The following is a 13,221-nucleotide window of genomic DNA, read 5'->3' as shown; positions in this document are numbered from 1 at the left end:
TTTTGGATTTCGAAGTGATTTAAATCATTCCCATGAATCTTATAATTGAAAGGTGTAATTGACGTCGTTTTTGAAGAGAAAAATTTTTCAATATTTTTTTTTTATCTATTTTTCTGTTTTGGTAATATTTTCAAGAAGATGATGTTCTTCATATTCTGATGAATGTTTTTTTATCATTTTTTTAAAAATGGAATCAAATATGTATTGGAGTCTAATCAATATATTTTTTTAGTCCTAACTATATGTTCTTTATATTACAAACAATGTTCTTCAAGTATGTTCTTTACAATTGAATAATATGTTCTTAAATTTTGAATTTTGAATTTTGAATTTTTGAAATTTAAAAATGAAATTTTGAATCATATTTGGGTGAAAATAATTTTGGATAGAGAAATTCTTCATATCTAAATATTTTGAAATGATTTGACATTAAATTTTTGGTAAAACTCAATTAGTAATTATCTTTTACTTTTTTTTAAATTTCATTTATCAGAAATTACTTTGTTCTTTATATTTTAGTAATATGTTCTTTTATAAATTCATGATGTTGTTTATAACTATATTCGATGTTCATTCCGCTTTAATCCAGGTGTACCATGTATGGTACACCTGGGTGTATAAACCACTAATTGGTCACACTAGTTGACTAAAATCCTTGCATGTCATCGTGGCAGTTTTGAAGTTTCAGTGAAACATGAATTTCAACTCATCTTCGATCCTCACCTGTTGAGCTATAGATGTATAATAGATATTTAAATTATAAGCTGACTAGGATTAGTTTGTTATGCTTATGCTGACTAGGACAATTCTGTTACAAGTTTGTTACAGAATCTCTTGTAATATTTGCTGTATAAATAAATAGGCTGCAATCATCACATAAAAAACTAAGTTAACATTTGATAAAAGATTTCTTTCTCTCTCTACGAAATTCTCTTTCAATTTTTTCCTGATTCTTCCTTTCTCTATTACCTTGTAAAAAAAATACTTCCAATATAATTTTTGTTTTATTGATCTTCAAACATTACATTAGAAAAGAACAAAGGAAGATTATTATTTTATGAAAGATTATGTCATCTGACATCTACAATAATTATCAAGATTTGTAAATAACTAATTTAGGGCTCGTTTGACATTGTTGTGGTTTTCTGTTTTTTGGTTTTTTGTTTTTCAAAATCATATGATACATGTCATAAATTGAATCAAATTCAAACTTATTAAAAACATGATAATTTTGAAAACTGACAACACAAAAGTGAAAACACCTTTTTCTTGTTTCTTGTTTTTGGTTTTTTGTTTTTTAAAAAAAAAACAGAAAACTGAAAACCAAAAACAATGCCAAACAAGCCCTTAGAAATTAAAACAAGCACAATTTCCATAATCATAATTATTTAAATTTAATTTGTGTATATAATTGAGCACAATTTTAACTTGCTTCACACTTGATGTCTTGAGACGTTGGAATCATGCAACATCATTTGATGTCTTGAGACGTTGTAGTTCATCAATGACAGCAGTTAAGTCATCATAAGAAGAACCACCTTGTTGAACAGCCTTGTTAGCGGCGATGCCAAACTCCTTGGCGCGCTGCCTCCTTTCTTGAGCCTCCTCATGATCTCCCATCAACTCCCTCACAGCATTCTCAATCTTATCTCTCTTCACTAACTCATCCGGTCCATCAATCATGGAGCTCCACTTCATATTCCCAACCCCAACTCCGATCTTTAATACATCGATAAATAACTTTCGATGATAGAACTGTTCAGCAGAAAGAGGCCAGGCCACCACAGGTAGCCCCGCGGAAAGGGACTCTACCGATGAGTTCCACCCACAGTGAGTCACGAACCCACCAATGGCCGGGTGCTCCAATATCTTTAATTGGGGTGCCCATCCTTGTATAAGCATCCCAATACTTTTCTCAGAAATTCTTTCCTCAAATCCCTCAGGTAGCCATTTATCCGCCACTTCCTTGGACTCCCCCTCCGTTTTTCGGACCACCCAAATAAATGGTTGGCCTGAAGATTCAAGTCCCTCAGCAATCTCAAACAGCTGAGCTGAGCTAAACCTTGATATGCTTCCAAAGCTTACATACACAACTTTTCCTTGTGGCATTTTATCCAGCCATTCCAAACAAGGGTGTTTATCGGTCTCCTCTGCTTTGCTGTTGTTGTCGTCCAAGCCGGAGTTGAGTTTTTTGAGAACAAGATCATGGTGTAGGAAAAGAGGGCCGATACACCAAGTACGACGTTCCAAGGTGTTCCGGAAGTAATCTATGTAGTCTTTCTCCAACTCATAGAAGCTATCAACAAGAACACCATAACAGTTGCGATCAGCCTCTTTAACTTTGTTGGAAAATATGGTGTAGGGACTCGGAGTTTGGATCCATTGCGGAAGTTCTGAGCGGGTCATGTATATTGGATGTGGGAGTCCCGGTAGTAGGAAGGTTTCGTCGTCAGGTTTCACATCCTCATAAGGAGTATACCTACATATATTAAACCAGGACACAGGTCAATTGACCATATTGGTATATAAGTTAACACCCTTATGACATATTGGTATATAAATTATTGCCGGCGACATATTGGTATAAAAATTAACATGTGGCGACATATTGGTATATAAATTAACAAATTGTGACATTTACCCCTACTTTTTCTTCGGATGAAAGAGCGTGTTGTATACTTCAAAAATTTATTTTAATTACTTTTGCAATCTTATTTATTATCATAATATACTTATTCAGCACCAAATAATAGTTTTTCCCTCTTCCCTTCCAATACAATAACTTTGATAAATCAATCAAACGATAAAACCCCAAAGAACTAATAAACAATAGACAAAATCTCAATATTAGTTATTAAATTTCAAAACCAATTACTAGTAGACGCTAACTTTCATTATTACTTCATTTGTATTATATCCACAACTTTGTAAATCAACAATATAATAAGAAAATACATATATATGAGTGTTTTTTTTTTTTTTTTAAAAAAAAAGAAGAATCTACCCTTGTGATGCTTCAATGACTAACGGCTCCAACGCCTTCAATACATTCAAGCTTATATCCCTTTGCTCAAGCTTTCCTATTCGTTTTCCCCTAGCTTCTTTCTCATCACTTTTGGGCTTTCAACCTTTTTTTTTTTTTTGGATTTTTACTTCATATTTTTTTTAAATTAATATAAAACGTAGAGAAAAGTACAAAAAACAAAATGTCAAATAAAAGTTGTTAGCACTAAAATTAAGCGCGTGTATCATACGCATATCCTCCGACGAGAAAATAGGGGTAAATGTCGCAATTTGTTGACTTATATACCAATATGTCGCCACATGTTAATTTTTATACCAATATGTCGCCGGCAATAATTTTTATACCAATTTGTCACACGGGTGTTAACTTTTATACCAATATGGTCAAATGGCCTACAATAAATGTTAGACAAAAAATTAATTTAGATATTTAAATGTAATTCCTATACTTTGACCTCTAATCAATGGGAAATTCCCTGTTGACCTCAAATCAAATTAATGGGATATTGAGAGAAATAAAATTTGTTTTTTTTCGTGAATAAATCAATAATTTTTCCATTATTGTGGACTCCACAATTGAATAAAATTATTGGTTTATTTACGAAAATGCCATGTGAAAAACCAAATTTTTTTTTACTATGAGAAAGTGGAGCATCCCACAAATCAATAGACGATACAACAATAAATGACTATATAGGTTGTACATACCTATCAATGGCATCAACAGCTGAGAGGGCAAAAGCAGCTCGAACATGGTAAATCAAACGAGGGATACCAAGGTTGGCAGCGAGTTCAGTGGTCCAAAAACAGTGCATATCAGCGACAATACAGTCAGGCTTAGCAGCCCGAACCTTAGCTTCGATGGGAGCTTGAAGCATGAAAAAAGCTCGGAAGATTTTACCGGCAATTTCCAAGTTAGGAGAGGCACTGAAGTTCTCGATCCCCTCGGGCAAGCCGACTTCCTTGCTAGGGAAGTGAACATAGTCGAGGTTGATGTCAAGGCCAAGTTTGTTGAGGGAATCGATTGAATCGCGAAAAGAGAGGGAGTTGTGATAGGTGGTAAGGAATGTTACGTGCACCCCCCGGGATGCAAACAACTTTGCAATTTGGAAGAGAGGTAAGTAGTGACTTGGTGTTAAGTACGGGATAAAGTACGCTGTAAGACTGCTTTTTTTGCTTCCATTTTCTTCCATTTTGTGTTTTTTTTTTTCCTACAAATTTTAGTGCGTGTATATATCAACCTGACTTGAACTCGTTATTTGTAATGGAAAGACTTATTTTTGTATAAGGGTGGAAAGACTGGAAACTGGGTGCTCGTGTTCCTCGAGGAACGGCGACTGTAGATAATATCTGAGACGAGATGAGCTCGTACTCCGTATTTATCATTTATGATTCCTCAAAAGATTGTGACAGTGACGAAGCGAAGTCAATGGCTATTCATTTAGGGAAATTCCCTATTTCTTATAGTGAGAAACGAAATTTGTTTGAGCATTTTCGTAAATAAATCAACAACTTTTTCATTATTGTGGACTCGACAGTTGAATAAAATTATTGGTTTATTTACGAAAATGTCAGGGGCATCCTCATTTATTTACTTGTCAAAAAAAAAATTGACTATTGATTTACCTCTTTTTGAATGTATTTGAGAATCAATATTTAGGCCATGTTCACTTCACTTTAAAAAAAATAATACTCCCTCCGTCCCCTTTTGATAGTCACTTATGTCATTTTTGGTGATCCAAAATATTAGTCACATTTGTTTTTTTAGTACCATTAATAATATTTTTTTACCAAAATTCTCTCATATTTGTAAAAGGATTTGTGCAAATTTAACTTTCCCATGTACTTTACTTACTTTTTCTCTCTACTTTTTTGCATACCCAATGAAAATTTACTTTTTCAATGTACTTTTGCTACTTCTTATTTATGTTTATTAAATTCCCGTGATTTTCTACCAAAAATGACTATAAAAAAGGGACGGAGTAAGTAAAAAGTAAATTTAATTTCAGTTTAGTAAAAATAAATTTAGTTCGGTAAAATTAATTTCATTGCAGTAAAAATAATTTCAGTTCATTAAAATTAATTTCATTGCAGTAAAAATAATTCCTATTTAAGTAAAAATAAGTTCAATTCAGTAAAATTTAGTTTTCTTAAAGAAGAATCATAATAGAAAATCGGTAAACATAATTTCAGTTCAACAAAAATAATTTTAGTTCAGTAAAAATAATTTAAGTTCAGCAAATACAGTATAATTTTGTTTCATTAAAAATAATTTCATTTCAGCATACATAAGGTGAAGTGAACGGGGCCTTAATTAAGAAATCATAGTTATTCCATACAGTATACCTAGTATAATTACCTACGAACTCTGCTGTGACATCCATCAATATTACTTATTCAAGGGGTTATATGGTCGGTCAGAGGTTACTCTATTCAAAATTTACTCAGGTCAGTTAGCGTGCTTTTGTGTGAGAGTTAACTCCTGACCGATCGTGTAACCCCTTAAATAAGTAACCACTAACCTACCGAATAACCCCAGAATAAGTAATTTCGGTCACATGGTGTGACTAGCCATATATAAAAATTTGTGAATTTCATTAGATTTGGTGATATGAAGGCTACTTCTGCCTATGATGTTTCTAATAGCAAAGATTTATCTTCAGGAAATGTTAAAGGAGTTACTAGTTCAGTTAGGGGTTACTTTAGGAGTTACTAGTTCGATCAGGGGTTATTAGGTCAGGGGTTACTAGTTCGAAAGGGTTATTTAGTCAATGATTACTAAGAGGATCAGGGATTACTTGTGTGTTAGCTAGCCACACTGTGTGGCCAACCACACACAAAACACACACAAAACCTGCTGATTATAAATAAAAGAGATGGGAGTAGGGAGAGGGGAAACATAATCCCATAAGGTCATAATCATCTATCTACATCATGCCTAACATTATCCCACTAAACCCAGCCACTACTATTATAATTTCACTAACACAAACTAATTAACTAAAAGTTAACTAGCCATCAAATTAACAATTTGAAGTAAATATTTAAGCACCGAAAAGTTTTCATAAGGATGGTAGAGTTTTATGTTCTTTAATTTGTAGGCTATAGTTATTGGTCAAGAATATTAATACTTCCTCCGTTTTCTTTTACTTGCAACACTTCCCTAAAAAGGAAATGTCACAATACTTGCAACACACTATAAAAGGAAAGTTACTTTAAGGAAAAACTATACTATTTTCCTTATTTAAAGCACATGACCCACTAAATTACACTCCTAACAACCACTCATCCTATTTTAAAGGTTATTATATCATGTAAACCCGACCTTTCTTAATTACCGCGCTAAAGGGTGTGTTGCATCTAAAAGAAAACGGGGGAAGTATAACTCAAACAATTCATCTACTGTAATAAATATCTTACATATACTGTTAATAATTACGGATAAAGTACACCAAAAGTAGTGAATAGAGTTAATTACTTCACAAATTTATCCCTTTGATTTGGGGGGGAAAAAACACATTGTTTTTTGGAAAATTTGTTAAAAATAATCTCAAACTTTCACGTATTCGCTTTAAATAATTCCAACTTTGGGGTGTATTAGCTCAAAACAAGCCCAAACCGATTACTAACTTGTTATACTAGTAATTGGTTAAGGTGACACGTGTCACCATGTCCATGTGATTGGTTAATAAATTAAAAATAAAAAGTTTAAAAACCTAAAATAAAATAAAATAGAAAAACTTTTTTTAAAAAAAGTAGCCCAACTCCGCCCACCCACAAACCACCTTCCCCACAACAACTGCAACAGATTCCCCTTCATCATCTATGCGCCGGCCAGAATCCCCTCTATTACGCCGGTAGCTCCCTTAGCTTCCCCTAAAACCACCAATTTTGTAGCCTAAAACCCCTGGAAACTCACCCACCCGACCACCCAAAATCCCTAAAACACCTCCCCCACTGCATAAAAACCATCAGCCTCCCCTCCACCGCCATCGAAATCCTAGCAATAGGGTTCCGATGGTGGTGGAGGGGCGGCTGGGGTTTCATGCGATGGGAGATGGTATTTTAAGGATTTCAAGCGAGGGTTTTGGGATTGGTTGTTTGAGGGAAAGAGGCGTTGGTTAGGGTGGTGCCAGCATGGCCGCATGAAGGAGGGGGTTTGGCTGCAGCGGGCTGAGGCTGGGAACTTGGGCTAGGTCGGTGGTAGACCTGACGACAATGGATGCGCGACTGTCGTGGGTTGGGGGCTTGGGGTTGGGTTTTTTGTTTTTAATTTTTTTAATATATTTTCAACCATTAACACGATGAAACGTGTCAGTTAACTTTGAAAAAAAAAATTACCTGTTTAACAGGTTCCTGGTCACATGGGCCTGTTTTGAGCGAATACACCTTAAAGTTGGGATTATTTAATAATTATTGAGATTTGGGATTATTTAATAATTATTTATTGAAAAATTTGATTTTAATAATCCAATCTTTGAGCGATTTGTTTTTATTAATCCAACCTTTCAAATATTCTACAATAATCCAAGCTTTGGGGGGTGTTCTATTTTATCAGGCCAAGCAGGTCACTTAACCTACAATAATAAGTCATCTTCCACATGTCACATTTTCATTTGTCCAAAATATTTTTAATTTAAAAAAAAAAGGTAAAATTAAAAATAAAATTTTAAAAAAAAACTTTTTTTTCCATTTCCTCTTCATCTTCATCCTCCCTTCCACACCTCCATGAATGGCTCCAATTTCTGACCAGACCTTCGCCCAACACCTCCACCTCCGCCAGCAAGCCACCCCACCAGCCACCACCATAGTCGAAACCCGGAAACGCGACCCACAAACCCCAACCAATAACCAGCCACCACCTGAAACACGACACCCAAACCCAGAAATTCGACCCACGAACCCAGAAACCCCAACCCACCACTGAATTATCGCAAACCCCTATCCCACCATCGATTTTTTCCAAATTCGACCCACTGAACCCAGAAATTCGACCCTTGAACCCAGAAACCCCAACCCACCACTGAATTATCGCAAACCCCTATCCCACCATCGATTTTTTCCAAATTCGACCCACCAAACCCAGAAATTCGACCCACGACGCCCTATATCCTTCTTCTTTCTCTTTTTCAATTACCCTCCATTTGCAAGAAATCTTCAATCTTCAAAACCCTAGAATTTACCCCCAATTTGATAAGGGATTTGCAAGATCAAGAATGAATTTCCTTAAGTACTCTATGATTTCAACAAAAAATCAATCGATCTTACTATGGGATTTGAAATTCTGAGTTTTAATTTGTACTCGAAGGGTTTTGATTTAAAATTCTCAGTTTTAATTTGGAATTTGGGTTTTTGAAGGGTGTAGCGTGGCTGGTGGGGGGGGGGGGGGGGGGATGGCCGGAGCGGCGACTGAAAGAGAGGGAAAGGGGAAGAGATAAGGGAATGGCCGGAAAAGGGAGGTCAGTGCGAAGGGGGAGGGAGTGGTCGGAAAAGGGTGCTGCCGGTATCAATGGGGAAGGGATGGCTGATATTCAGTTTTTTTATTTTTTATTTTTTAGTTAAAAAAACTGAAAATGAAAAAAAAAACCTAAAGACCAGGTAGCAGGTCATCTTGGCCTAATATAATAGAAGACCCCCCCCCCCCCAAAGCTTGGATTATTGTGGAATAATCGAAAGATCGAATTAGTAAAAAAAGACCGTTCAAAGGTTGGATTATTAGAATCAAATTTTCCTTATTTATTTAAAGTTCGAATTATTTAATAATTATTTAATACTAATTTAGTACCCGTGCGTTGCACGGTGGTGATAAATAATAAATAATTCTTTTATATCTTTTGTTGTTCATAAATTTTAACATGACTTGGCTTGCTTTTTTATAAATAAAAAAAAAATTGTTATATATATATATATATATATATATATATATATATATATATATATATATATATATATATATATATATATATATATATATATATATATAAATAACATTTACATAATCCTTAATTTTTTTTATAAAATTGTTATTATCTAATGCTACATCATAATATTTACTATGTTAATTACTAAAAATATACTAAAATGATGGTTAGACAAATTATATTTAATGTTGCATTATTATATCTATATCTATTAAATATTGTTTTATTGGGAGATCCATAAGTAGTATGGAGTATACAACAATATTGATGCCAAAACAAGTTTCGAATTTTTATTTTCATACCTAATTGGTCCTAGTTTATAGCAAATAAAATGAAAGAGCAAAATAAAAAAAAATGATGACATCATACGTGAATTTGGAGGGAAAATTTTTAATAAGAATTTGACACATAAGACACTTTAGAGAATTGATGATATCAGCATTTCTGTTTTAGTAATACTTAATAGATAGATTATAACTTAATACGTGAAAGTTGAGATTATTTTAACAGAATTTCCTTGTTTTTTCATCTTGGGTGTCACGAGAGCCACGAGGCACAACGCACTAGTTGATCAAGCAGGTAAGATTTTAGAGTTGAGATTATTTAAACTAAAGATGTGAAAATTGGGATTATTTTACAGAATTTCCTTAGTTTTTTCATCTTGGGTGTCACGAGAGCCACGAGGCACAACGTCAAGCAGGTAAGATTTTATAGAATTGCGGGATCAAATTAAATACTGTAATTCTATCATATCAGTCATCAACTAACATATCAATCAGATTACTTTTGAGCTATTGCTTTGTATTAAATTAATGTTAACAGATTATTTAATTAATGAAAGCCCCATTAACCCAAAGCAACAAAAAAATTAGGCAAACTATAATAATATTCATTTCAACGTGACAATATATTTTGATCAGATTAGTAAGAGAAAACATATATTTTTTTTTTAGTTAGATCTTATTAAAAAAAAAAACACACACACTATATCTCAAATATGTGTGTGTAACATCTTTAAATTTTATTAAAAATTTCGTTTCAGGAATATGTAAAGGCGTCACGTATACGGTATACATACTATGTGGCATGTGGTGCACGAGGGCCAAGGATACTACGTATAAGCGAGCATCATGTGGCAAACAAGAATCATTACATAATACGTTGTATAAAAAATACCCTACAAAAGTACAAAGTACTACTCCGTATTATTATTTTAGTACCAAGTAAGTCCAAATATATGCAACAACAGACACAGGTTCGGTTTAATAAGAAACTACATACACAAAATTAGAGATGGCTTCAAGTTTACTAAAAGAATTGGGTTTTCTGGGTTTAGTTATAGTGGGAGTGTTCTTGTTGGTGCCCAAAAATACTGCGACCTCATTCGACACAAATATAAAAGTTGAAAACAAGGACAAGTTGTTAAGATTCAACAAAAATGGAGAATTCAAGATATTGCAAATCTCAGACATGCACTACGCCAATGGCAAGGACACTCCTTGTAGGGATGTCTTGCCATCTCAAATGGAATCCTGCTCTGATCTCAACACTACTCATTATCTCCGCCGTTTCATCGACGTTGAGAAGCCTGACCTTATTCTTTTCACTGGTATGTTATGTATATATACATGATTTATTCTTTCAAAAATATATATATATATATATATATATATATATATATATATATATATATATATACATGATTTATTTTTATTTATATTTTTTTTGGTATATAAACTAAAAGTATTGTTGTACCTTGTAGTCTATGAAGCTATTCTCTTCAGATTATTTTCATTTCAGTTCAGTGAATTAGTACAGGCCCTATGTTACTCATACTTGAGTGCTGATCATGCATGTTCAACTTGATTGTATATGATCAATTGTCAAACTTGGCTTTTTTGTGTGGGAAAAAAAAATAAAACAATATTTGGCTCCAAAATGAAGCCTATAACTGTTCTTAATATTAAAGCGTAAAAAAATACTACAAGTGATCATGTAGGTTGTAGTTATGTCATCATGTCATTATGATTATTGTTCCAATGCAAATATATATACTTCGTATTACATATCAACGCATTCTTATTTAATTATTAATGTATAAATTAAAATAATACTATTCTGTACGGTATAAGCTCATGTCATTAATGTGTGGGATAATTTTAATTTCAAATTATTGATACTGTATTTAGTTTATGTAGAAATTGATACTCCGTACATAGTATGGATTAATTTTTAGTTTTTATTGAGAAATGAACTCAAAGATATTCAAGTTGAAAAGTGTGAAATTCGATCTGATCATAATGATATGTTGTACTGTATTAATTAATTAATTATGAATGCAGGCGACAACGTGCATTCAATGGAAGCATATAACTATAACAGATCAATGGATGAAGTATTTGCAGCAGCAATTGAGTCCAACATACCATGGGCTGCTATCCTTGGTAACCACGACGTAAATGTACTGCAAACAGGATTCTCAAGACAAGCAGTAATGGAATACATTGTTGGTATGAAAAACACTCTGTCTCTTCTCAATCCTTCCAATCTCCAACAGGGTGAGTCCATTTGGGGATATGGCAATTACAACTTGGAAGTCGCCGGTGTCGAAAACTCCCCTCTTCGAAACAAGTCTGTCCTTAATCTTTATCTCCTTGATACCGGTGACTACACCTACAGCCTCGCTCCTACGTTTTACATGGGATATGAGTGGATCCAACCTTCTCAGCAATCTTGGTTCCTTCGCACCTCTAAACAACTCCAACAAGCCTACACCAGCCCGCCCGAAGCACAGCAAGGACCCGCTCCAGGGTTGGTATTCTTCCACATTCCTATACCCGAATTCAACAAAATCAAGGAATCTGAGATGGTGGGTGTAAAACAGGAGCATGTCATTTGCCCTGGTGTTAATTCAGGGTTCTTTGATACAATGCTTGAAGCCGGAGATATTAAGGCTGCATTTGTAGGACATGGTCATGTGAATGACTATTGTGGTAAGCTCTGTGACATACAACTTTGCTATGATGCCGGATTTGGGTACCATGGATATGGATTAGCCGGTTGGGCTAGAAGGGCGAGGGTGATCAATGTTAAGTTGGATAAAACTAAAGATGGTAATAATTGGGGTCCTGTTAAGTCCATCCTTACATGGAAGCGACTTCACGATGATCGTCTCACTCTCATTGATCCTGAAGTCCTTTGGACCTCTACTACTGGTAAATTAATTACTTACCACTTTTTAATTTATGTTTGTAACAAATAAATTATCAATGGGCTTGCATTTAATTTAATTATCTATATATGCAGGTGGAAATGGAGCTCAATCTTTGTTCAAGCCAATTATGAGCGAATAAGATTAATTGCTGATGATGTTGATGTAGATGCAGTTACAAACTAGATAGGAGTATTTGGAGATTAGTATATATAGCTAGCTGTATGAAGCAAGAATAAAATCTGGCCTATGATTATGATTAGCTTGTACTTCAAACTCATATTTGTCTTGTACTGTTTTATATTGTTGTTTTATGTAATCTTGGACTGGCAGTTTTGGGCCTCCATTTGAAGTATCTTATAAAATGTGTACTTTAATATATAGGTCATGAGCCTAACCAGGGCATGGGATTGAAGTTTCTTATTAGGAGGGATATTCTGACCATGTATATTACATTATTACCAAGTACTCGTAGTATATATGAATATCATTGAAGTTTCTTAAAGTCTGTGATGGGGACATCATTAACAATTTAACGCCATGTACCTTTCTTAAAGTTTTTTAAAATACGTGTATTATTGGGTGGTAAAATACAAAATTTTCTAAATAAAATGAAAAAAAATAAAATAATAAAGCAAACCCCTCTACATTTTGCTGCCAAGAGGCAAAATTCCTTGGCCTGTCTATTTCAATATTCATGGTGATGAGCCAAACCAGGGCATGGGGTTTCTCTCTCCAATTAACGACACCCTTTCTCATACGGAGTACGGAGTAATTAATATTTTAACACCTTCTCTCCTCCCGTGTTCATAAATATATGCATCACTTAAATATATTCTTGGAGTTATAAGAATTTTTTTTTTTTTTTTTTTTTTTGAATAGATAAAAGAATTTATTTGTTATAGTATTGTATTATGCAAGTGAACAAGTAGGTGTTTTTTAAAGAATGTATATGAGAGATATTGGATGGTTTTTATTTAGGGTAATGCTATACATAGCCCTTAGGGCTATATATAAGCATTGAATTTACTCTTGGAAAATGTATAAAGTTAGGAATTCATGACA

General features: G+C 33.8%; 2 protein-coding genes across 2 annotated transcripts; one reads left to right on the top strand and one right to left on the bottom strand.

Moving 5' to 3' along the window:
* Positions 1 to 1,235: 1,235 nt before the first annotated feature.
* LOC145636579 (anthocyanin 3'-O-beta-glucosyltransferase-like) lies at positions 1,236 to 4,217 on the bottom strand. Its single transcript, XM_081688157.1, has 2 exons — positions 3,733 to 4,217; positions 1,236 to 2,479 (listed from the first exon to the last, which is right to left on the bottom strand). Exons 1-2 carry the CDS (start codon positions 4,215 to 4,217, stop codon positions 1,462 to 1,464), a joined length of 1,503 nt encoding a protein of 500 aa, XP_081544283.1. The 3' UTR covers positions 1,236 to 1,461.
* A 5,896-nt stretch (positions 4,218 to 10,113) lies between these two features.
* Positions 10,114 to 12,606, top strand: LOC145635741 (putative inactive purple acid phosphatase 29). The gene is made up of 3 exons (XM_081687084.1): positions 10,114 to 10,554; positions 11,288 to 12,160; positions 12,252 to 12,606. The coding sequence occupies exons 1-3, from the start codon at positions 10,239 to 10,241 to the stop codon at positions 12,296 to 12,298; spliced, it is 1,236 nt and encodes a 411-aa protein (XP_081543210.1). The 5' UTR covers positions 10,114 to 10,238; the 3' UTR covers positions 12,299 to 12,606.
* The last annotated feature ends 615 nt before the right edge of the window (positions 12,607 to 13,221 follow it).

The sequence above is a fragment of the Chenopodium album genome, chromosome 6 (assembly GCF_948465745.1).
Source record: "Chenopodium album chromosome 6, dcCheAlbu1.1, whole genome shotgun sequence".
Lineage (NCBI taxonomy): Eukaryota > Viridiplantae > Streptophyta > Magnoliopsida > Caryophyllales > Amaranthaceae > Chenopodium > Chenopodium album.
The sequence above is the reverse complement of the archived record's forward strand: the minus strand, read 5'-3'. Positions and strand labels throughout refer to the sequence as shown.

Coding starts and splice junctions, on each gene's coding strand:
- LOC145636579 (XM_081688157.1), bottom strand. CDS start 4,217: ATGGAAGAAAATGGAAGCAAAAAAAGCAGTCTTACAGCGTACTTTATC. Junction 2,480..3,732: donor GCTGTTGATGCCATTGATAG/GTATGTACAACC, acceptor TAATATATGTAG/GTATACTCCTTATGAGGATG.
- LOC145635741 (XM_081687084.1), top strand. CDS start 10,239: ATGGCTTCAAGTTTACTAAAAGAATTGGGTTTTCTGGGTTTAGTTATA. Junction 10,555..11,287: donor TGACCTTATTCTTTTCACTG/GTATGTTATGTA, acceptor TTATGAATGCAG/GCGACAACGTGCATTCAATG. Junction 12,161..12,251: donor CCTTTGGACCTCTACTACTG/GTAAATTAATTA, acceptor CTATATATGCAG/GTGGAAATGGAGCTCAATCT.